Genomic DNA, 26,467 nt, shown 5'->3' on the forward strand with positions numbered 1-26,467 from the left:
CAAATACTTCGAATAGTCATATGTGACTCAAAGTTCACCGATAGAAACAAACAGGATGCAGCATTTTAACTGACAACACTGAAGCAGTCTAGGAGTAGACGGATATAAGCTTTAATGGCAGTGAAAAACGTCTCTTCACTGTGAAATTTCCATGAGTGCCTCACACTAATCCTATAATTTTTGTATAAATTTACTCTATGAAAATGATAATGGTAAAAAATAGCATATTTATGGCCATCCACGCATTAAATGCTATAAGAGCATAAAATCTTACTATTTTACTTAACAAAATAAGAAACGTGGCATTAAATAATTAAATAAATACATATTCCTGCAGCAGAACAGAATTCACAGATGAACAGGTACTCTCTTGTCTGGGCTGGCTATTTCCCACCCTTTGTCAGTCCCCTTTCAGTTGGGAACTGTGGTATTGCAGGACATTGTCCTGAGAATGTTTTTTGCAGCTGTGCACATAGGCGGCACATACTACATGAATATTCTGTGAGTTTCAGAATACAGAACTCTCAAACAAGAAATACAGTGCTTAATTTACACATCAAAAAGTTTATAGCTGTAACATTGAGTTCTAAAAGATTAGGCCAAACACACACTTTTGTTATTTGATAGAAGGCTTTCACCAACAACACATTTCCTCTTCATGTTTTTCCTGATCTGTTATATTTATGATGTCATAATTATTCCATCCAAAAATGAATGAAGGGAAGAGACAGAGAAGAAAAGAACACTGCTGCAGGATGGCGCTGTTCTCATAATAACCTCTTCTTTATTAAAAGACCATAAGGATACCTGCTTTAACAAAAGAATAAGTAAATTCAAACTGTGTCCGACCTTGTGGAATGATTATTTTAAAACATTATGAATTTCACAGTTTAATGTTTCTGCCTCATTAAAGTATTCTAAAATGAAAATAAAGTTCTCGTTATTGTTTTTGCAATGGTCTCCAGTCATTTTTGGGATAACTTCCAGGCACTGACTGATGACTGAGTGCAACGTTTGAAGTGACTTGTCTTAAGTTGTGTTTCTTCTACTCCTCTGATTGAAAGAATACCACAAAACATCAATATAAATCTCACAGAACCCACAGAAATGTTTTCCATAGCAACATAAGCTTACTTAGTTGCTAGATATTTTAGACAAGTGCATTTCAGAATGATGTGCAAAGCTTTTGACCTAGTTTACCATAGTGCTATTACAGGAAGAGAATTCAGAGAACTCATAAGTGAGGGGTTTAACATGCATCAACTTATTATCTAAACTTTTGTTGGCATAAAACATACTAAAACAGCACACATCAGATTCAAAAAGGCATTTGTTCAACGTATTATTAAAACAAATTTGTATTGACATAAAACATTATGAAACAGCCCACTACATATTTGAAAAATGTATATGTTCAAGCTGTAGGTAGGTTATAGGGAAAAGATATAAGAATGGCTTACTTGAGTAAAACATCTGTACATTATCATTGTTTCTTGTGATGAGTCATTTCTCTACACATCCATCCATTTTCTGAACCACTTATCCTGGTGAGGATCAGTCTGGTAGTAAAGCAAAGAACCCTGCACCACCTTACTAATACATGCTAACCGGCCCTAACCCTGCACTTAACCTTAGAAAAACCCTTTCAGCAACAATACCACTCTTCAGACAAACGTCATCTGATGGCATTCCTATGGTTTTAGTTCCTTTTTTTTTTTTTTTTTTTATTTAGTTGTTTTTGTGGTTTATTGAATATGGGGTTTCGGTTGCTTTTTGTTTGTATTTGAGTTATTTATTGGGATCTGTCGATATTATGAACTTTCAGTATTTTAATCTGCTGATACTATGAAAGTTCGGTGTAATGAATGATGAGTTGTAGGCTTTATTAAAACAAAAACCTCTTAGTGCCTCAACATAACATCTTCAAGGGAGTAGAAAATAGTCTTTAACCAATACATGAAAGGGAGAATCACCCAGGATCGGAGGTCGCCGTGCCCCTGCTAGACAGGGGTCCAGGAATAAAAATAATGGGAAGAAATAGCCAGGGAATTGTTATGGCTAGGCTTTAAAAGGCCCTAGGGCTGATAGCCTAGTACCAACCTATGAACCTATGAACATTTCTTGTCAGGCAATCCAAAGTCTCTGTAGAGAAAGCCTTTTTTAACAACTCTCTGATTGAGCAATTCAAAGTCTGGCAGTTACCAGGACTTTTAGTGGCAGTTGTGATCCTCCGAGCAGACTCCTGCCTAAGATCCAGCTGCTGTAGCCACAGTTTGCCAGTCCTTTCAGCACAATATTCACAACTCCTCTGGTCTCTCACTCAAACTACTAAGATTTTCCCAGAGTTTAAATGGCACAAGTGTACAGCTAACCTCTATTAAGCTTTCTACTGTGTGAAATCTTTTTTTTTTAGTATATTGTTATAGTATACCTTTTGTGATTCAGTATTATTATCATTGTTATTACTTTGCAATCTACTTAGCTTAATGGAGCTTATCTCCCTGGAACTGCCTACAGTTGTGGATGTCCCCTTTCTTCTTGTACACTGACACGAGTATCCTTAACCTCCAGTCATCTGGGATATGCCTTTCTCTCCACACTGCTATGAGTACCCTCAGGAGCCATTTCTCCCCTATCTCACCCAGCATTGTTATCATATTTGCTGTGACCTCATCTGTGCCTGCTGCTTTCCCCGACTTCATTTTCCTTAGTGCTATCCTTACTTCTTCTAGGGTGGGTTCCTCTTCTCTCACAGCAGTCTGTTTCTGGGGCAGTATGGCTTCTGTGGGGGTTTCTTCATTCAGAAGCTGCTGGAAATACTCCTTCCATCTGCCTATGATGTTGGGTGGATTTTTAAGCCAGTTGCTGCTGGCATGCATTATGAAGGGTGTCTACCCTCTTTACCATTCTGTCTTTGCTTCTCTCTTAACTATATGCTCTACTGGATCTATGTCAGATTATCCAGTTTTCAGAAACTCAAAATTCAATAGTCTTCGAAAAGACAAAAAAATATACCTTTTTTACGTTTTTGCAGGGGGGCAAGCCCCTGCACCCCCATGTGGGGGGCAGCACCCCCCTGTAAATTATATATACCAACTCCGAGATCGCACTAGTGAGGAAAAGGGTAGATTTCCCAGTCCGCACTGTACCTCGCTCTCCATTCAAAAGCCTACAGTTTTCAAAAATGTATATTCTCTCGACTGTGAATGACCATATGGATGTGGTGTTTCTGAAAACACAGTCAACTGATATAGACCCGCCCTACTGCATGCTTCAAGAAATGTGTTTAAAAAGTTTATGTTTGATAGCCTAAGTAATTATATTTACCTGCCTTTCTTTAATTTTATGAAGTAGCATTATCTAATTAATTCTCCTTAATTCAGTTTCAAACTGGCTTTGAATTTAGCTAGGACATAGTTATCAAAAAGGCCATGCTGCAACCAAATGGTATTTTATGAGACTGTCAGGACATATTGAACACATTCAATCAGTAAAAAGGGTGATGCTTTAAAAATGTTTTCTCTGTTGAGTACAGTTTGAGGAATATACTTTCAAACATGTTTCCATTAAACAAACATAAAACTGCAAGTGTTTGAAAAATACTGTACAGCTCGTTATTTTTATTTCAGATGAGAAGTCCTCGATCTCTACTTGTGGGGAGTCCAACACCCCAACATCCGATATTGTCATAGCTGTCAACCTCTTAGCACAAAGAATCTGGACGAAGCAAAAAATAATGGCGGACAAAGCCCCAAAAATAAGGGCAAATGTAAACTATCGCTATTATAAACTTTGAAAGTTGCTAGAATAAAATATTTTGAGTTACCTTGTATTTTCTGAAGAATGTGAAATCGGAAACTCAAATACCTGTTATTATTTAATGAGTTCAATCCTCGCTGATTTCCCACAAAAATCATGAAAACCACAGATTTTATGAGGAACAGATCCAAATATGATGCATAAATCTGGATATTCTGCGAAAATCTGGGCAGTTGAGTTGTATGAATACTGTGTATATAATCAGCTTCCAAGGACATAACAGCTCAGAGGAAATAAAAGAAAAAACAATGTTGATAGATCGGCTCTTAAAAATTCACGTGGATGGTACTATAAATGGCGAAAATCCTTTACAACTAATTCCATTCACTGAAACATAACTAATTTTGTCAAATGGTGTGGCACTGCAACATGTATGCCATGGGCATGACCAAGATAAAACAGCCATCTAACATATAGTTATTCAATATGACGTTATTTGCGAACCCTTATGAAGAGCAGTCTACCGTTCTCCATCAAAAAATCCCTTGCCAAAGTAGAAACTGACTAAAATGAGATATTTACTTAGAAGTAGGATGCTGCAGAGAAGTACACCTTCCATGGGGATTTGGGGGTACTGTCGCGTATGAGCTTTGCTCTTTATCTATAAAACAGTTCTTCTCACATCCCAGCTGCTCCTACCTGCTTAGTTTTACATCACAACGTGCTGCCCTTCCCAAAATGTGTGATTTTTCATCTTAAAACAGTGAACTTTAAAGCCTTACTTCCCCAAATAACAATTTGCCGGACCACTTTCCCCATGCATTCCCTCTACCTGATTTTAGCAGTTGTGCATGCAGCAATAATGTATGTATTGTACCTAAAAGGAAGAAGTATTATCAGTTACCCATGATACTATATTTCAAACACCGTAACGGGTGTGATCTAAAACAAGAAACTGCTACCAATCCAATATACTACTTTCTTTATTCTAACTATAAAAATGAATGAAAGCAAGTTGTTTGAATTAGCTTAAGCTGCAGTTTTTTCCTGCAAAAAATATGCTTTAGAAATAAATGTTTGTCTTCTGGCTTTAAATATTATGCACTGGCTCATACAGACGTATTTACTTAAAATAATAAAGGTGACCAAAAAATGCAGTTATCGAGTTCCAGACAGAAAACTGAAAATTGCACTTGGGCTTTTTTTAATAACTACCTTATGTTCCTATCTGAATGTTGATGGCTGTTTTCCAAATATTGCTAGCTCCTTACTTTGCATGTTGTGCGTTACTCTCTGCATTGCTGTACTTTCCATGATGTCATTGTCTGTAACTGACGTCCCCGCACAATTAAGGATGTGGGGTTGTTGTTTTTAAAACTTTAGTTCCAAGTCTTCTAATTGTCGCTTCCCAAGTATGATCTGGAAATGTACCGGTTGTGTTTTCGCTCTGGCGTCAGGTGAGACTTGTGTTTAACGTATCTTTTTTGGTAAAAACAGATTAACTTTTATCTATTTCAAATGAAAAGAGCAATAGAAAAAAATGTCCTTTTGGCATGTCATGTACTTCGTTTTAGGACTGCAGTTTACGTTTTTCAATACTTATGCCTTTCCATTGTCCCTGCTTTTGTAGATAGGGTTACCACCTGTCCCACTTTGCGAGGGACGGTCCATCTTTGGGCAGTTGTGTGCTGACAAAAAAATATTAAAAATGGCAAATGTCCTGAGATTGTAGGACATAATTATGTGCTATATTTTATGTAATAGTTGCATAAAACAGTTATTCTGTATCTAAAATACCTAAATGTTATAAGAAACATAATAAGCAATTAAAATGCTACAAGATTAAGCTATTATTTAGGCAAAAAGTTAAGTTCTATCCTTTGTACTGACCGTGGGTATGTATCGGCCTGTAAAATCTGTTGTTTGTCCCGAAAATGTCTCACTTTGGCCATTTGAAACGGTGGCAACCCTATTTGTAGATCGTCTTTGACTTGCCTCATATTTTAGCCATATCCTTTTTAATTGTCTGTTAAATAACCGAGGATCACAAGGAATCAATAATGCTAGCCGTTAGAGATGCGTACTTCTCGTTGTTCAGAAAATGCATATTGATAAAAACATGACATTCTAATAACTTTTAAGCGATTTACAGAAGTAATTAAAACACAGTCCTGATCTTAGTATATGCCATTATTTTTTGGCTTTTGCCAGAATTCTTGAGCAAAGATGTTGAGAAACTTGTTTAAATGATTGTTAAATGATGTTGTTGGTACACATTTGCCTGCACAAATACTCCTTCACGTGTATTTATTAAGGGCATATTCATTTTTTCCTGCTAGTCAGAAAAGCTTAACTATTTCTTCCCAGCGTATACGTGTATGTATGCAAGAATTCCTTCATGTAAAACAGTAGTCACCCTGAAACTAATTATTGACCCTGGTCTGGCGTAACTGATATGATCTTTAATGTGTTCCTTTGTTTAATATTGCAATTAAAATTATTGTAAATGCATTGATTATTTTAGTTTCATTTATTTACCGGTTGGAATTTCAAAACGTGTCAACATACGTGAATGTTTTATTTAACAGTTATTTAATAGGAAGACAGTTACATACATATAACATTCAACCGCGTTTTTCACTTTAACAAAATATTAAGACTATCTCTGAACTAATGCATAATACACTGTATGCATAGTGTGTCGTTTTATATAAATACTGCATTGTGTTAAACATAGTTAAAATGCATTTAAGTTATATTTAGTCTGACATGGATGCATTAAAGAGTGGTGTAAAGAATAAGTATAATCTGGCTGTTCTGTTCGGAGTAGGCATCACTACTTCGTGTGGAAGTATATCTGGATGTAGTGGCTTCAAAAACGAGTAAAGGGGTTTATAGTGGAGGGGCAAAATTATATAGGTTCGTAGGCGAATACTAGGCTAACTGCACTGGAGAGTAATTTTAAGCCTAGGTAATAGTGTACTATATGCGTTTAATGGTAGAGAAAATTAATGAACACGTTATTGTTTGCATTATTATTTAACGAGTCTGTTAATTTCAGCAAATTAAAATGAAATGGTTATGCTGAAGTTATGTCCCATCTCTGTGGGCCTTGATATTTTATTGTCCTTAAACGTTTGTTTTTTGCAGGAATCCTCGCTCTCACTGTCTACCAAGACCCTTCTGTCAGTGCTACGGTGGGAGAAGATGTCCTTCTGCCTTGTTATTATACACCCGCAGCACCCGGACCGCCCAATGTTGGCCAGTATAAGTGGTGGTTCAGTGTCTCTGGTGTGGTACACGAAGTCACAAATACAACTCCTTGGTTAATCGGTAGGGTTGATCGGGTTACCCATAAGGAGTTCATGAATGATAGAAATGCATCCATCCGTATTCACAGAGTAAACACTTCTGATTCAGGAATGTATTACTGTCATGTAGAACTTTTCAGTAATGGAAGTCAGAATGGAACTGGGACTTATCTCCATGTACTTATGCCACAGGATTTGAAAGGTCTGTATATTTCATTGCTTTTTCTTTCAGTCAGATTAAAAATGTGTGTGCTAGTAAATATACCCGTAAGGCGGCTAATTGCTCAGATAAAAAATCACCAATTACAAATGCATTCTATAAATATGTATCTGTGTGTACACACACACACACACACACACACACACACACACATGTATATTTATATTATGTTTGATAATTAAGTTGGAGTATTGATCAAAGCTGACCCTCATACAGCCATACCACTCAACCTGTTAGTGTAAGAATTGCAGACAAAGCCAAAAATAATGGGGGGGGGGAGCAAAGTCCCAAAATATGGGACAGATTTTAAATATTTTTCTTACAAACTTAGAAAGCTGTCAGAAAGATAGGTTTTGCATTAGCATATATTTCCCGGAGGATAGGAAGCCTGAAACTCAACCAGGTGTTATTGTTTAGTGACTGCAATTTTCAGTGATTTGCCAGTAAACCGAAAAAAGTATGAGTGACAGATGAAAATATGAGGCAAAAAATCAACACCTTCTATGAAATTCTGGTAATCTGTGGTAAAAATCTAGATGTACTACAACATTTTAGACAGTTGAGAGGTATGCATCACTAAACATCATTCAGTAGCCAGCACTATTAGATGATGTGTATTACCAAACAGTTATATATTAATTGCATTCATAGCTGAGTGAGGCAGCTTAATATAACACCACGGGGCAAAAACTAGCAGTTGCAGGCAGTAGAAAGAGACTACAAGTTACTGCAAGTTTTGTGGTGAGAAAGCTGTAGTAGACAAACCATATGTAGTAACTTCCTTGTCAAGAATTCTGGACAGAGCCCACATTGATAGGGGACAAAGGGCTAAAATCAGGGACAGTTTTCAAATATTATCCTAATTCCCTTCAAAAGTTAGTTATATCAACATATATTTTCTGAACAATAAGAAGTAGAAAACTCTAAATGTTTGGCATTATTGACTGACTAACTCTCAGCGATTTACCAGAAAATCAAACATTTTACAAGGGGCAGGGCAAGCACATTAGGCAATATCAGAGATAATCTGTAAAATTATGGGCAGCTAAAATATATGAGGCAAACAAGTAAAAAATTGACTATAGTAACAACTAAAGTCTAGAAAAAGTAATAATAGCTGAGTTCAGTGGGCCCAAGCAAATGGCATGGATGCTGCAAAAATTGAAAACAGTTTGCACAAAGAAACAAAAGAGGTTATAATATGGACATTATTAGTATGAAAAACATACACAATAAAAACACATCAAGATGTATTTTTATGAAGGAAATGAAAAATAAAACTAGTAGACATGACAGAAAGAAGAGAATTACATAAAATAATGCTTATGTACTAAAAGGCAGAAAAAATATTTGAATGAGAGTGGGTATCCATAGATCGTGATAGTAATATTCATGATGGGTCGACTGAAATTAAATGGAGATATTTTAAATAAACATTTTAGGCACTATAAGCTTCAGCAGAGGTCAGTTTTTTTAATTCTTAGAGAAAATATATCTGATTTCAGATAAATGTGCTTTTGAAAGAAAAAATGTGTAGGACAAATGTTATACTTTAAACAGAAAAAATGTGCAGGATAAATAAAAATAAAGTTCATATGCTATGAAGGCAGCTGGTACAGTCTCAGCGTGATTGCAAAAACAAGTACTTGACAGCAACAGTGAACTTCCAGAAGAAAAGGATCCAAAGGAGGAAAGGAGTGTGAAAGAAAAAACGGTAAGTTCAAAAATGCTAGTGATGTGCACATTAGTTATCTGTGAGTGTAGAGAGGAATTATGTGTATGTACGCAGAGGAGAGTTACTTGTAAATCTGTCTAGTGCACTGCAGTCAGCTATGAGTCAGTCAACAACTGATGGGTGATCTTTTGCCTGGCATTCAAGGCATTCCTGGAGCCTGTCTTGATGAACCATTTGCACATCTGCAAAATAAACCGCATCAGAACTACTAGAGTAAAGGACCTATGATTTGCTTGCAATATAAAGATTATATGTTGGAGAGACAGATATATTTCTCAGAAAATTCCCGTTCTCTGCAGCAGGTCCCCATCCATGTGAAGCAGGGATCCTTCCAATCCCTATTTAAGTGCAACTTGGACCAGTGGATGGGTAATCAGAAATTCACCCTGGTCTGACTCTTATGTCTCTAATGGGCAGAGGCAGTCAATAAATAATCCCCTATATAAATCAACATTTTGGGTCACATTTGGATTGCATGACTAGGCTTATAAGGGTCCTAGTGGTTGTTAGTTTAGAGTACACCTATGAACCTATAGAAACAATAAGTTTAAGAAGAAATAAACTTGATGTACAGTGGAACAAGTTCTTATGTGTTTTATTTTTCTTAGTTTCTGAACTTCCATTGCTTACAGGCACCCCCCAGCATTTCCATCAAAATGTGAGACACAGTGCATGGCAAACAACCATAATATGTAATGGTTACTCAAAGCTAAATCTGTAAGTGAAAAAAACACAAAGAGGTGAAGTCAAACACACTAATACTTGTATCTGTAAACTACAGAACATCTCATATTATCATGAGTTTAGCCACTGGCAAATATACATTCATACACACACACACACACACACACACACACACACACACACACACACACACAGACATACACACACACATATATATATATATATATATATATATATATATATATATATATATATATATATATGTATATGTATGTGTGTGTGTGTGTGTGTGTGTGATTTTATATATATCTATATATCTATATGAGTCTATCATGGAAGGTTGAAAACTCAGAGAGTCTTAGACCAGTAAACCCCAGATACAAAACTGTTTTGTCTTGGTAGTGGTATTGTTACGCAAAGGGTTTTTAGTCATGTAATGTGTAAGATTAGAGTTAGGGGCAAGAGTAGGGATACGGCTATCTTTAGTACAGGTGAGTAAAGTGGGAAAGGGGACTTCCTCTGCAAATATTACTCATGTGCTAACCCTAACCCTAACCCTTGGATTTGCAGTTCAATACGCAAGTAAAACTATATCTTTGATTAGTTTTCACCAGGTATTTATAGTCCATCCAGCCCCTTCTTCTAGACCTTAAGTAGTTGCAAATTCCAAATCTGTTGTCAGCTTATAATTATTCTCCAGAAGTTAGCCCACCTGTGATGTTGCACTCCCTTCTCCAGGGTCTTTTAGATAAGTACCTGCTCATCCTTGTAAACCTCCACATGAAGAAAGAATTTCCTCTAGTCCTGTTGAATGTGACCTCTTTTTGTACAGCATTAACCATGATATAGTTTTTATGACTAACACTTTCAAAATGTCTTACTCCCAATGCAGTGTGCAATATTATTATCTGATTGGTAGTATAAACCAGGGCTAAAGGTATTGGGGTGGCTTTGTACAATTTTACCAAAGGCATGCAAGTACTCTAAAGAGCTTAAATTATCTCTACAAAGACAGCCACAGTTGAAAAGGTTATAAAAATATTTAATAACAAATAGTCAAAACACAAGACAATACTTTTTACTACTGAGTGCTAGCCAAGAGTTCAGAGATCACAGAGACATACTTAAAATAATTCAGTAGTACAATCCTGACATCACAGAAAAATAGTCTAATCTTTCTAGTTTTTTTAGCTATTTCTAAGAGAAAACACAAGTCTAAGATAAACTTACATATAGAGCAAGACAATACAATTCTGACATCACAGAAAAATAGTCTGATCTTTCTAGTTTCTAGCTATTTCTAAGAGAAAACACAAGTCTAAGATAAACTTACATATAGAGCAAGACAGTGCTGGTGAGTTGGATGGTCAAGACAAAAATGTTTAATGCTCTCTGATTCTCTGTTTTTAAAATCAAATTCCTGGTTCACATTACTTCATTCTTCACACTGTCCTGGGTTCCAGGCTAACAGAAACTACATTCACATTCTTCACCTCTGGGCAGAAACCAGAGCAATAAAGGACATTTATGCATGCCAATTCTGGCCATTAAGTCTGGCCTTACAACAATAGGCAGGATGCCTCACTCTAGACTGACTGACTCTGAGTTTTAACATCAAAGGGTCATAACATGCTTTACTTGGTCAGTAGAGTGCACTGTTGTTACATTTTTTTCAGTTCCACATGTAACACTATTTTTACCATTTAAGACAACAAGCCTGTGGTTTACATTAATATTTACAGATGACAGAATTATCTCCAAAATTCTATCTGGCTAGGCTAGCAACCTTCATCTATCTTCACCCAATCTTCACATATCTCCCCCTCTGGAGAACTCAAGCTAGTTTTTTGTGACCCTTGAGAAACGCTGCTTGAGGGAGTTAGGGCTGTCTGAGTATACCTTACCCCATTCCCTGTCTTGAGAATCCATCTGCATTGGTATTGCTAATCCCACTGCGGTGCTGCATGGGCATATCATATGCTTGCAACCCCAGGCTCCATCTTAGCAACTTGGCATTTTGGTGGCTGGCTCTGTTTAACCATGTTAGGGGGTTGTGATCTGTCATAACAGTGAATTTCCTTCCATGCAGATAAGGCTTAAGTTTCTGCAGTGCCCACACTATGGCTAGACATTCATTTTCTGCAGCTGCATAGCATTCCTCCCTGGGTTGGAGTCTATGACTGAGATAAACCACTGGGTGCTCTTCCCTCTCTGAGGAAATCCAGCTAAGTACAGCCCCCACCCCATGGTTCGAAGCATCCATGTGCACAACAAATTATTTGCTGTAATCTGGACTGGCTAAAACAGGGGGTCCTCCCAAAGCTTCTTTAAGCTTCTGGAATGCCTGCTCACATGCTGAGGCCCACACTACCTTATCTGGCCTGTCCTTCCTTGTCAGGTCTGTGAGGGGAGCAGCTATGGTACTATAACTGGGGACAAACTTTCTGTAGTACCCTGCTGTCCCTAAAAATGCCCTCACCTGCTTTTTAGTAACAGGTGCAGACCATGCCTGAATGGCTTCCACTTTGGCAGGTTCTGTCCTTATCTTACCACTCTACCGCTCCCCACTCTATGTCCTAGGTATGATACCTCTGCCATACCCACCTGACATTTGCTCAGCTTAATGGTCAACCCTGCCCTCTGTAGTCTGCCCAGCACCTCCCTGATATGCTGAAGGTGCTCTGGCCAGGAATGTCTGTAGATGGCAATATCATCTAGGTAAGCAAGGGCATACCCTCCTGCTCCTGCTAGGATACGATCTACCAGCCTCTGGAAAGTCACTGGGGCATTCTTCATCCCAAAAGGCATCTTTGTGAACTCATAAAAGCCAAAAGGAGTCACAAAGGCTGACTTCTCTCTAGCACTGGGAGTCAAGGACACCTGCCAGTAACCCTTGGTAAGATCAATGGTTGTAAGATACTTAGCCCCATCCAGCTGCTCTAGGCCCTCATCTGTCCTAGGCATGGGGTAAGCATCTGACTGCTGTGTGACTATTTAATATCCTGTAGTCCACACAGAACCTGGTGCTGCCACCCTTCTTTGGCACCAGCACCACTGGGGAGACCCAGGGACTGCTGGACTCTTGAATCACCCCTAGTTCCAACATATCCTGTACCTACTCCCTCAGCGTCTGTTTGACTCTCTCAGGCACTCTATAAGGGGCCTGCCTAATAGGCCTTTATAGTCCTGTATCCACCTGGTGCTGCCCAGGTGGGTGCACACTGGTTTCCCAGTGAACATGTCCCCAAATTCCTGCAACACTGCTCGGATTTCTCAAACCTGGGTAGGAGATAGCTGCTGGGACAGTGCTACCCCTTCCACTGAGGTGTCAGCCCAAGCCTCACTGAGGAGATCAGTCCCAAGATCTCCCTCAGACTCCTCCAGCAATCCACTGCAAATGCTCAACACAAGGGCCTCCCTATCATGGTAAGGTTTCATCATGTTAACATGGTACAATTTGTGTCCCTGCCTTCTGCCTAGCAGTTCCACCATGTAATTAACCTCGCTTACCTTTCTTAACACCTTGTAGGGTCCCCCCCAAGCTGCTTGCAGCTTGTTGCGTCTGACAGGAATGAGAACCATTACCTGCTGGCCCACAGCATGCTCTTCAGCTAGCACATTCCTGTCATATCACACCTTTTTCTGTTGTTGGGCTTCTGCCAAGTTCTCCTGGGCCAAGCCCATGGGTTCCCTGAGCCTTGTCCTGAGGTTTAGGACGTATGCCACAACAGACTCCTTGTGAGACTCACACTCACCGTCTCACTCATCTCAAATTAAATCTAGAGGTCCCCTCACTCTATGCCCATACAGTAACTCAAAGGGTGAAATACCTGTGGATTCCCGGGGAACCTCTCTGTAAGCAAACAATAGATGGGGCAAATATTTGTCCCACTCCCTCTTTAATTGATCTGCAAATGCCTGTAGCATGGACTTGATTGTAGAGTTTAACATCTCAACAAGACCATTAGTCTGGGGATGGTATGGGGTGGTCTTCATGTGCTTCACCCCACAGGACTTCCACAGACAAGCCAGCAGGTCTAACATGAAATTGGTACCTCTGTCAGTCAGTATTTCTTTTGGGAAACCTACCCTGCTGAAAATCTGAAACAAAGCATTTGCCACCTTCTCTGCCTCAATGGAGGACAAAGCCACTGACTCAGGGTATTGTGTAGCATAATCCACTACCACTAGGATATAATTTTTCCCTTTGGAACTTGAGGTGCTCAGAGGACCCACAATATCCATAGCTACCCTCTGTCTGTGATTGAAGAGCCTTTTCAAAGGCATCAAAGGAGCTCTCACCTTGTCTCCTGCCTTGCCTACCTTTTGGCACTGCTCACAGGTCCTGTAGTACCCTGTTACATCTCTGGAAATTCCAGGCCAATAGAAGTTCTGCATAATATGCTTCTTTGTACATTTTATGCCCATATGACCTGCAAAGGGAATATCATGGGCAATGGCTAGAAGTGCCAGACGGTAGGATCTAGGCGCTACCAACTGCTGTACTCTCTCACCTTCTAGCCCTCCATCAGGGGTCCACTCTCTGTATAGTAACTCTTTGTCTCAGTATACAGATTCCCCCTTTCCTTGAGAATCAGATGCCTCCCTTGCTACCTGCCTCAGGCCTTGCAATGTAGGGTCTGAGATCTGAGCCTGTCTCAACTCTCTCCTTGTAACCCTTCCCAGCTCCCCTTCCACAGGAAGTCTGGCATCCTCTGACAGTGGTGCCTCACTGTCAGCCTGGGTACTACTACTCACCTCTACCTTTGCAGTTACTCTGTCCAAGGGACCATCAGTACCACTAAGCAGCTGTGGCTCACCTTCAGTCTCACTGCTATAGGGTATCTCCCTCTCTGAAGTAACCACCTCATCAGTCCTGGCTGCAAGTATGCAGTCTGTCTGGGTCTCCCCCTGGCTACCAGACTTTTCTGCTTATCTCCAAGCCTGACTGCGTGTAACTGCACAAGCACAGGGTACTGCACTATCAAAATCATTCCCTATCAGGACATCTGCAGGTATATCCTCAAACACACCTATTTGCTGGCTTCCTTTTCCACCCTCCCAGTCAAGGTGAACCCTAGCCAAAGGTATTTGGAATAGAATCCCACCTAAATCCCTGACTGGAGTAGACTGCTCAGGTAAGTAGTGCTCCTCTGTAACCATTGCAGGCTTCACAATGGTTATATCAGAGGCTGTGTATCTGTTGGCAATGGCCTCTTTGCCATTCACTACAGTAGGATACAACCACTGGTGGTAGTTTGGTACCCTTGTTGTCCCAAGACAACCTACTATTGGCATTTTGTCTTTCCCACTTGCTGGCTCCCTCACCTTTTGTTCCCCACCTTGCCCCCGTGGACACCTGCATGCCACATGGCCCCACTGGTTGCATTCAAAACATTTAACCCTAGCTCCTGGATGTGTACATGGACTAGTGGCTTTCCCTGCTACTGGCAGATTCTGTTGGGGCAGTTTGCGCTGCCCACCATGGGTTCCTTTAGACCCATGAGCAATACTGGGGGTCCCTTTCCTGTGCAGGGCTGCCCTGCTTGCCAGGTATAGGTTTCCCTTCTTCCCCAACTCATCTGAAGTAGCACATTGTCTATTAGCTAACCAGATCCTCATCTCCTCAGGCAAAGTGCTAAGGGCTCTTTCCCTCAGAAAAAGGTCTGCCAGCCCTTCAAAAGTGGTGATCTGACATCCACTCATCCACCTATGGAAATAAGTGCTCAGTTCAGCTTCATATTCACACACATTTTCATCTGCCTTGCGTCTATGCTCATGAAACATTTTCCTATACATTTCAGGTGTTGGCTTAACCAATTCTAACAAGTGATTTTTAACAGCACTATAATCAAAACATGCAATATCAGATGTTTTTGACAAAACAGTTGCAGCTTTACCATGGAGTAAGGGGGTCAGGAACCATACCCAGAGCCTTTGGTCAACACTATACTGTTTGCATACCCTCTCAAACATATGAATGAAACTATCAAAATTATCCCCCTCTTTAAACTGCGGAAGAAATTTACTGACCTTCTGTGCTTCTGGGGTCCAGTTACTCCCTTCCCCATTACCTCCATGACACTGGCAAACAGTCAGCATTTCCCTCTCATGTTTCCTCTGCCAAACCTTTTCCTCAGCTTCCAGGCATAGCAGTTTCTCATTCGCTTCAGCCTGTAGACTCTTCAGTCTCTTAGCTGTTTCTATCTCCAAACACCTGGTCTCCAACTCAAGTCTCTTTAGCTCCAGATGGATTTTTAAGTCCTCTGAAGAAAGGTTGAGCTGTCCATTCTCCGAGGGTATTATATCTCCACTGCCAGTCTGATTGTCCTCCTGGTTGCTGTTTTCTGATGCAGCTGTAACCAAGGCTGCAATCATGTCTGCCTTAGTCAGGTTTCCATGCACCAGTCCCCTAGCCTGGCACATTTCAGCCAGCTGGCTCCTTGTCAGCTTTCCATACTCCTCTGCTGACATGCTGCCTGCTCACCCTGACTAACTAAGCTAACAAAAGAAATAAAATAATTGTGATCTGAACTCTGAGTATTCACTGCATGGCTGATTTAGAATACAAAACACCTTCAAAGCTCACTGTACACAAGCTACAGGAATTCACTCTACCCACACCACTACAAGCCAATTGGTATTTGCCAACCAATTAATATGTGGTGTGGATATTTCACCACTGCCATACAATTAATATGTGACACCCATGCCCTGGCCCAGCAATCAAGGACCCTCAATCCTCACCACTAACACCAGTGAGGGTATCTCATATAGGAGTAAAGGATAACAAATAGACACAGTAAAGTGCAATTTCCCTTAAGAGCACACAGAGATCACAGTCAGTCTGGTGATGGTTGCTCCCTTGCTCTCCAGGTCCCCAATAAGACTCCCCACTGGCACAGCTATAGGGTCCAGATCTCAGCCTAGTAGGCAAGCTAAAACCTCCAGCACCCTCTCTGTCCAACCAGTGCTTCATGTCCCTGCCCAGGTAGCTGATACACACACACACACACACACACACACACACACACACACACACACACACACACACACACACGCACTTTGAGAAGAGTTTATACAATCACACAGACACTCCTGGGAAAGGCTGGCACAGGTTCTGCAGCTGTGCTCCTTTTTCCCAGACTATATGGTAGTACCAGCTGCCACCACTCACTAATATTTATTAGCTACTCAAAGGCCCTTAAAAGGGTGTCCAATTATTACTGTGCAATATTATTATCCAATTGGTTGTATAGCCCAGGGCTAAAGGTATTGGGGTGGCTTTGTACAATTTTACCAAAGGCATGCAAGTATTCTAAAGAGCTTAAATTATCTCTACAAAAACAGCCACAGTTGAAAAGGTTTAAAAATATTTAATAACAAATAGTCAAAACACAAGACAATACTTTTTACTACACAGCGCTACTCAAGAGTTAAGAGATCACAGAAAAATACTTAAAATAATTCAGTAGTACAGTTCTGACATCACAGAAAAACACTTAGAAATAGCTAGAAACTAGAAAGATTAGACTAAGAGAAAACACAAGTCTAAGATAAACTTACATGTAGAGCAAGACAGTGTTGGTGAGTTGGATGGTCAAGACAAAAATGCTTAATGCTCTCTGATTCTCTCTGTTTTTAAAATCACATTCCTGGTTCACATTACATCATTCTTCACACTGTCCTGGGTTCCCAGGCTAATAGAAACTACATTTACATTCTTCACCTCTGGGCAGAGACCAGAGTAATAAAGGACATTTATGCATGCAAATTCTGGCCATTAAGCCTGGCCTTACAACAATAGGCAGGATGCCTCACTCTGGACTGACTGACTCCGAGTTTTAACATCAAAGGGTCACAACATGTTTTATTTGGTCAGTAGAGTGCACTGTTGTTACATTTTTTCAGTTCCACATGTAACACTATTTTTACCATTTAAGGCAACACACCTGTGGTTTACATTAATATTTACAGATGACAGAATTATCTCCAAAATTCTATTGGGCTAGGCTGGCAGCCTTCATCTATTTTCACCCAATCTTCACAGCTACACTGATGTCTGATGCTAATAGGAGGGATATTTTGTAATAAGCCTTAGGTAAAGAAAGGGCTTTTTGGATAGTGTCAGATCCAGTAAAAGGCCTAGGTATTTTTAACTGTTTACATTACAGACTAAGTTTTTTTATAGCTGCTGTTATTTGAAGAGTGGGTGTTTTTGAGAGTTTCTGTGGTATAACATATAGTGTTAGTATATATAAGTAGTTTATCAATTAAAGTTCAGGCAATGATGTTATTGAAGTTATTTTGTAGTTTTCATTACAAGTCACTGATACTCTTGTCTGAATTAATTAGGATTAGATAATGGGCTGAATGTTTGTATGTTCTCCAAGAGGTATTAATGTACAAGTCTGTGGCTTCCTCACAGCATATTATATCACTACAGAGCACAGACAGAGAAAAAATGCCCCAAATTGTTTATGCTCGCATAGTGAACATGAACAAAATAAATAAAATGAAAAGGAACTAAAGAAAGTAACTGCTATAGTAGTTTCAAGCACTCGTCATCTCCGTAAGCACCTAAAGGAAAATTCCACCCTAGAACTAAAAAAAATCCGACCTATTTTAACACCTCAGAATCACTCTAAGTGCTTTCTTTGCAATTTTAGCCTGTTTTCTACAACATGGCTACCAACAGGGCTTGATGTGTCAATGTGAACTTGTTCTCCCTCAACCCTTTCTCTTTCCCATAATGCTTTGTATGACTCATGCAAGACATAAGGAAGTAACTATGAATTCCCATGCCATTGACATATAATGTGATTTGTGTGAGTCACTGTTATCTTCTTTACCTTCTGTAAAATGACTGCTGCTTTTCTGTCTCTATTCACCCTCATTTATGTTTGGCTCAGATCTTGTTTTATACTATACTTAGAGGTTATCCAGCTACAGCCAGAAAAGTAGCTAAATTGCTGGCCTTTGTTCAGGGTTTTCTCTTGTAATTCAAGAGGATATATAAGGGCATTGTTTACACATTCCACATTTGTTGTTGTTGTTATATATATATATATATATATATATATATATATATATATATATATATATGTGTGTGTGTGTGTGTGTGTGTGTGTGTGTGTGTGTGTGTGTGTGTGTGAAAAGGAGGAAGTTGTTTTAAATAATACCCTAAAATCAAAGGTGTTTTTTGTAAAACGTTATTGTCTAACTAAATGAGTTGTATACATTGCTTTATGTGAAGGATGTTCAAGTTTTTACGTAGGTAAAATAGACAGAACTTTACACTGACATATTTATGAACATCTTTATGATATTAAGAACAAAAAAGAAAATAATGCCTTGGATAAACATTCAAAAGTTTGTTCCTCATTTACCAAGCTTTATTTTGCTATTATTGACTCAGTCAGCTATAATCCAAGGGGTGGGGATGCCAAAGTGTTGCTAGAAAACAAAGAATTAAAATGGCAGTTACAATTACAAACAACCTCTTATATGAGGGCAAATCATGTTTAATGGGTTGAAAGTTTTAAAACTTTTATGGTTTATATTTTGTGTGAGACAGGCTTTGCTTGAATTTTATTATACACTGTGTAATGATATTTTTCTCATTATTCTAGGTTAATTGTATAAGTGGTTAATTAATTGGTTTTGTATAAAAAGTCCATTTTGGTGATGTGGTTTGATTCTGATGAAATCTTGTTTGTGTTAAAGACAAAAGCACTTAATCGGTTTGGTCATAAATAAATAATATATTTTATTTTATATTAGAATCATGGTTTTGGCTTCTGGCTACTAGATTTAGGATATATGGTGAACAATGCTTTGGACTTTGACAGTGGTGAGGAAGTCTTATGGTCTTTTGAAAAACATCTTGAGGAGTGTCAGTAGTAGAGAAAAAGAAGTCTTGATTCCACTTTTTACTTCTACCATGTGGTCTGCTATGGAATATTGTGGGTTGTTTGGTTGTTATAACACTTCCCAAATAAATAGCCTTCATAAAATCCAGAAGATGGTCACTAGGCAAGTGAGAAGATTGTAAAACCTTGGTTACATGGCTAGATTGGAGAATCTTTCCCTGTACTCATTTGGCTATAGGTTTTGAAGAGATGATTTCATTCTAGTGTATAAATTACTAAACAATGAGGCATTAGCAGCCTCTCTTTGTGTTACATTTTGGGGCATTGTATCAGTACAAGGAATAGCAATCTATATGTGAGATTGCCAGATGTTAAAACATCAGTTAAAAGCAGTTATTTTCATCACAGATCAGGAACATTGTGGAATTAGCTTCCTAAAAATATAAGGGAAGTTGGTAGTGTTGAATGTTTTTAGTTTTTAATAGATAAATTGTATAGAAATGTCCTTTATATTCCTGGTCTAACTGTTGGCAAACTCTTAAATGGCTCCTAGGAGCCCCAAGTTTGAATTTCTTGTACATTTAGCTTTCTACACTTTTGTCTAACATTAAAAATTGAAATAATGCTAATTTCACAAACTTTAATCATACTTTGACTTAGGGATTGGATCTAGTCCCATCATGATCCCAAAGTACATGGAAAAATTAGAGAGAAAACAATGTAAAGTGGCTAAGGTTTTATGTGTGATTAATCTAGATTTGAGGAGATAACTGAAGGGCTTGCATAAGTGAGTACAGTAGTTTGAAATGCTAGTAATATAAGCAAGAGTTAAATGGAAAGATGTGAGATAGAAGAACCAAAGTAAAGGTGATAATATAGATGTTTCAGTGGAAATTAAGACAGATGTGGGGATCTAGGACAAATGAAGTGAGGGACAGTAAATGATGTAGGTGCATAAGAGGAAATGAGTGAGTGATTTACTTATGTTGGATAAGAGGGAATGAGTTATTGGTGGTGTTTTAGGTGTTTAATAGCTCATCAATGGTTACAGGAATGTTCTTTAAGCATGTGGGTGTAGTTGTCTAGCTATAAATGTGCTAATAAAGGGGTGAGCTTGATTGAGAATAAGGGAGACAGCAAAATAACCCCAAATATAGCAAAGACAAGCAGAGTGAGGCTAGCCTTGTACTTGGGCTGGATTTCCATTCCAAAGTCGGCCTATTGCATCTCTATTTCTGGTAGTCTCTAGCCACAGAGGTAAGAAGCCTCCCCCCCCCCAACACACACACACACACACACACACACACACACACACACACACACACACACACACACACACACACACACACACACACACACTCCTTGGGAACATAATCCAAACAAGACTGTGACTATGCACTTTATGTCCTGATTTTGTATTATTACTTTAATCAGTAAAGGTATTCCTTTTTGGTTTTATTTGTTGTCAAGCTATTGCTAAGTAGATTGTCAGATTAAAGGGATGCTCTTACATGTAAAGGTGAGGCTCTAAGTAGTAGTAGTAGTAGTTTAATAGCACTAGTGTAATTTCCCTATTGTTAGAAATCAGTATCTGGTGGTCCAAACAGGTGTATTTATCAAAGATGACTGAGTTCAGTGTGCCGTACAAATAGGAGTCCTCAGATTACTTAGAAATCATTTTTGACAGTAATGCTAATGGCACTTTCTTGGTGACACTGGCATCACTGCCTTAAAAAAGCAGCTTCAAAACACCTATTCACCTTTGGGAAGGGGAACTGCTTTACCTGTTGAATTTAAGAAGCAAAATTCCCAATAAGTTTACTTATTCTTTTTAATCACTATCCCCTGTACTTTGTTCTTAAATATCTTATGTTGGCCAACCTATTTCTTTAATTCACTGGCCTTTCATATAGAATTCATCTAATATTATTGTGATTTTATTCAGATACATTTTTATACATGTATGGAACATTTCAATTTTGTGAAATAACATACATTCATGGTGTCATCTTATAAAGCATGCCCATACTATCTCCTTAGTAAATGAAACAAGGCAATGTTTCCATCAAAGAAATTCAGATCTCATACAACCAACATCAGTTACACAGTTCTGAATGACTAATAGTATTCATATATTTCTGTCACTGGTAGTATTTTTATTTTATTTTATTTATTTTACATTTGTTGACCGGGATAGTCTGACTGGATATGTGGCCATTTTCAGTGGTGGCCCGGAGAGAAAAGCTCCAGATAACACAGATAGAACACGACAGGTATGAGTCAAAAATATTTACAAGGCCCTCTAGTAGGTACTCACAATATACACAGTGTGTAATAGTATACAAAAACAACAGGTTGCAGCAAGCTATTATGAGCAAGAGATGCATACAATATTAATTTAAATAAGGCATTGAATAAGTAGTGATTAATCAGGGACAAAGCCAGTGCTCTTTAAAATACTGTTTGAGGGCTTTTTTGAAGAGACTTGAAGAAGGTTCGAGGGTAAGGTTAGATGGAAGTGAATTCCAAGTTTTTACCAATGACACTGGCGAACAGGGAGTTGCCGACTGAGTTAATGGCTTTGTGGGTTTGGACCACCAGTTTATTGGATGATTGTAGTTGCCTTGAATCACTGTATGGCTTTATGATATTTTTGAGTGCCGGAGTATTTTCAGGGTGGTACAGAATTTTGTGTGCTACTATAAGTTGATTGAACAGAAGTAGGCTAGGCAGTTCTAGCCACCCAAGAAGACTGAGGTTTTGACAGTGATGTGTCCTATATGTTGAGCCTATGGTAAATCTGGCAATATGGTTGTAACAGTGAGAGAACTTACTAAGTTCAATTCTGCCTAAATTGGAGAGTATGGGGGAAGCATATAGAAGGGTAGAGAGTTGGTGTGAGAAGGCGACTGCAGTCCTAGCTAATGGAGTTTATTTATTTTATTTATTTATTTTATTTTACATTTGTTGACCGGGCTAGTCTAGCTGGATATATGTCCATTTTCAGTAGAGGCCCGGGGAGAAAAGCTCCATGTGCAAAACAATATGAATAATACAATAGACAACATATTATAGACCAAAAATAGAATCAAAACAATATATAATAAAAAACATTTAAGTATGGTCATAAAAAAAAAGTCTACAGAATAATAGAAAAAAAAATCCATTTAAAATATGGTCATGAAAAAGTCTACAGAAGAATATATGCAAAGTATACGATGGTAAAGTAGTTAAACAAAGATGATAATAACGAAGTAATTATGAAGAATTCAGTCACAGAATTCATAGTAAGCAGCTTTAGAAGGGAAGGGTAGCTGATGCAGGTGTTTGTAGGGAGAAGCAGCAGCGGTTAGTCAGGGATAATACAGGAACATAACCAGTGTTTCTTGAGATGAAGCTTGAGCTTCTTTTTGAAAAGTTTGTGAGAGCAGAGAGTAGTAAGTTCAGTGGGTAGAATATTCCATAGCTTACCAACGGTGTTACAGAAGAGGGAGTCACCTGCTACATTGTTAGCTCTGCTGGTGTTAAAGAGTAGTTTATTAGCAGAGCGTAAGTTTTTAGGATTATGGTAGAGGGTGAGTAGGCTTGAGAGTATAGGAGTATTAGAGGGTTGATACATTCTTTTATGGGCAATAGTAAGCTGTGAAAAATGAAGATGCTGCAAAAATTCTAACCAATCAAGTTGTGTAAGATTTAGACAGTGGTGAGTTCGGAAAGGAGAGGCAGCAGCAAATCTGGCAATATTATTATAGGATACAGTCAGCTTGTGTATGTTGGTTTTAGAAAGGTTTGTATAGATGGGTGAGGCATAGAGTAGAGTAGAAATGAGATGAGTTCTGGCTATAGCAGTCCTGGCTGTTGGAGTAAGAAAGGGTTTGATTCTATAGAGGGATCCAAGTTTCTTGTTGACTCTTTTTATTGTACTATTAATATGTGTGTCAAAGTTGAGGTTATTGTCAATAGTTATTCCTAGCAGCTTGGTAGTTGGGTCTGGAGGGATAACAGTGCCATTGTTAGATGTAAGTGTAAATTCTATGGGGTGGACTTACGTGTTGGGGAGAAGAGTAGCAGTTTTGTTTTCTTTGGATTTAGGAGGAGACAGCGGTTTGTAAACCATTGTTCCACAGTGTTAAATGCATTCTGGGTTATGGTTTGCAGTTCAATTTGAGAGGTAGCTGAGCAGATAATAGTGGAGTCATCTGCGTACTGAATGCAGGTAGAATGAGGAATAGCTGAGTGAAGATCATTAATATAGATGGAAAATAGGAGCGGCCTAATATGGAGCCCTGAGGGACACCGAGGGAGATAGAGAGGAGATTAGAAAGATTATTGTGCCAGAGAACTGCTTGTTTTCTGTTATTAAGGTAATATTTGAACCAGTTGATGGTTAATGGGTCAAGGGACAGAGACTGCATGATATGCAAGAGGAGCTGGTGATGAACCATGTCGAAGGCTTTGGATAAATCAACAAATACTGCAGAGGAATGAAAGCCATTGTTACGATTATTGTTAATACAGTCTGTAAAAGATAGCAGGGCAGTGGTGGTACTATGGTAAGGTCTGAAGCCATGTTGACAGTTAGCCAGTAGCTTATTTTGAAGAAGGTGGTTTAGAAGTTGTTTCTGAATAAATTTTGCCATAATTTTTGCCAGGGGAGATAGCAAGGCTATGGGATGAAAATTAGAGAAATCATTTGAGTTCTCACCTTTGTGTAGAGGAATAATATAATAAATTTTCCAGATGGTCGGGACATGTCCTTCACTAATGGTTCTGTTGATAAGAATGGATATAGGGTAGGCTATAGATTTGGCTCCTATTTGAAGGTATTCTGCTGGGAGTTGGTCAGCTGAGGGGGTGGAAGGTTTAAGTTTTATTAGAAGAGAGCAAATAGTAGAAGTAGACACTGGTTGCAATAGAAAGGAAGGAGGAGGATTTAAAGAAGACTTAGGCAGGCTTGCAGTGTCTGGTGTAAGATGGCTAGCAAGAGATTGGATGGCATTGGTAAAGAAGGAGTTAAAGGAGTTGGCAGTGTGAATGGGATTATCTGGGTTGGAGCCTAGAGGGTTGGGGGTGACTGATTTTCCTGGATGAAGAAGTTTGTTAATGCTGTTCCAGAACATTTGAGGCTTATTAAAATGGGTTTGCTGTATTTGGAGGTAAAAGTTATTTTTATCTAGCACTATGGCTTTTTTTGTATCATTTCTTAGTTGTCTGAAAATTAAGCGATCTAATGGATTTTTGGTAGAACGCCATTTCACCCAGGCTTTGTTTCTCAGATGGATTTTATGCCTTGAAGTGTTTGAGAGCCAAGGTGCAGGTTTAGCTTTACATCTAATAGTACGTAGTGGGGCATGGTGGCTCAGGATGGATAAGAATGTGGAATTAAAATATGCAACAGCTTCATCAAGTGGAAGATATTTCAGTGGTGACCAATTACATTGTTTAAGTTCCATAAGGAATAGACCGTGGTTAAATTGTTTTTTGGAGCGAACAGTTCTGGCAATGTTGGGATGAGTAAGGTTGGTTTTAGATCTAATAAAATAGGTTAGGGAGTGGTCACTTAGATCATCAGGGAGGGTCCCTACTTTGTAAGTATGTAGGGGATTATTAGTAAGTATCCAGTCCAGGATAGTTTCTTTGTTGTTTGGTTTGTGAGTTCTGGTAGAGGAATTAATAGTTTGAGTAAAGCCATGTAGGTTAATGTGGGTAGAAGGGTGTGAACTATTACAGGGCTGCCAATCAATATTGAGGTCACCTAAAATTATAGTTTCCTGAGGAAGGTTGATAGTAAGCCAGTTCAGGATATTTTCAAGGGTATTAATATTGTTTCCTGGTGGTAGGTATAGGCAGATGACATTTATAGCTTTATTGGGGTTGACTTGAAGTTTAGTGATAAGTAATTCAGCTTTGTTGTCTAAGCATGGGTTAAGGTCAATGGTGCTAATTTGGAGTATGGTTTTGTAGAGGATTGCAACCCCTCCTCCCTTTTTGGTAGTACGGTCATTTCTAATGATATTATATCCAGGAGGGGTAACTTCATTATCTTTGATTGTGGGTTTAAGCCAAGTTTCAGATAGGCATAGGATATCAAATTGGTGGACATCTAGTAGGGCATGGAGGTGTGGGATTTTATTATTAATGCTGCGTATATTAAGATGTGCTATGAGGAGAGAGTTTGCTGGCTTGGAAGGGGTTATGGAGCTACTAGTAATTAGAGTATATTTATCAGTGGTAGAGGAATGATTAGGACCAGGGTTAGGGTGAATGTCTCCATCTAGTAGGGAGTGAAGGTATGTAAAGTATTTATGGTAAAGTAGTTTGTAAGAATGGATAAGTATTTTTTTATTATTGGAATTATTATATGTAATGGGTGCTAGTCTGTGAAATTTGGGAAGTATGTAGATGGGTGTGGATGTAATATTTAAAGAGATTGGAGTAATGGTAAGTGGTAATGTGGAAGTATATTTTGTGGGAAAGGGGGTAGAGGAGTAAAGTGGTTGTTCATAAGAGGTTAAGAGATAGAAAGTAAAAAGAGAAGGAAGTAATGTGAGAATGAGAAGAAGTTGAGTTAGGAGGTGGGTAGGAGATGTTGGCATTGTGGAGTGAAATAGTTGATAGTTGAATGTGTGGTGTGATAGGTAACTTGGTGAAGTGGTGAATGTAGTGTGGGAAGTGAAAAATAGAGTTAATTGGGGGTGGGTGTGACTAATACTAATGTGTTAAGGGAGGTGTGATGTGATAATGATGTGAGCAGTGGTATTGGTGCAGTATTAAAGGGGGTGTGGTGTAGGAGGAATAAGTGTAGGGGCCCTGGGGGTGGGTGGGAATTGGGGGCAGGGTAGGGGAGCGGAGTGAGCCCGCAGGGTGAACGGAGCGGGAAGAGACA

The 26,467-nt window shown here is 38.9% G+C and overlaps 1 protein-coding gene across 3 annotated transcripts in view; it reads left to right on the forward strand.

Annotated features, from left to right (window-relative positions):
• The first annotated feature begins 5,046 nt into the window (after positions 1-5,046).
• LOC122810897 overlaps positions 5,047-26,467 on the forward strand; it is a 133,131-nt gene continuing 111,710 nt past the window's right edge. The window contains exons 1-2 of one of the 3 annotated variants that reach the window (XM_044082442.1): positions 5,047-5,216; positions 6,910-7,272. In XM_044082442.1, the coding sequence (XP_043938377.1) occupies positions 5,174-5,216; positions 6,910-7,272 (406 nt within the window). In that variant the 5' untranslated portion in view covers positions 5,047-5,173. The remainder of the gene's footprint in view (positions 5,217-6,909; positions 7,273-26,467) is intronic. The other 2 variants (XM_044082441.1, XM_044082440.1) reach the window with 2 other exon arrangements.

Source organism: Protopterus annectens, chromosome 9.part0, assembly GCF_019279795.1.
Source record: "Protopterus annectens isolate FY-2018-M chromosome 9.part0, PAN1.0, whole genome shotgun sequence".
Lineage (NCBI taxonomy): Eukaryota > Metazoa > Chordata > Ceratodontiformes > Protopteridae > Protopterus > Protopterus annectens.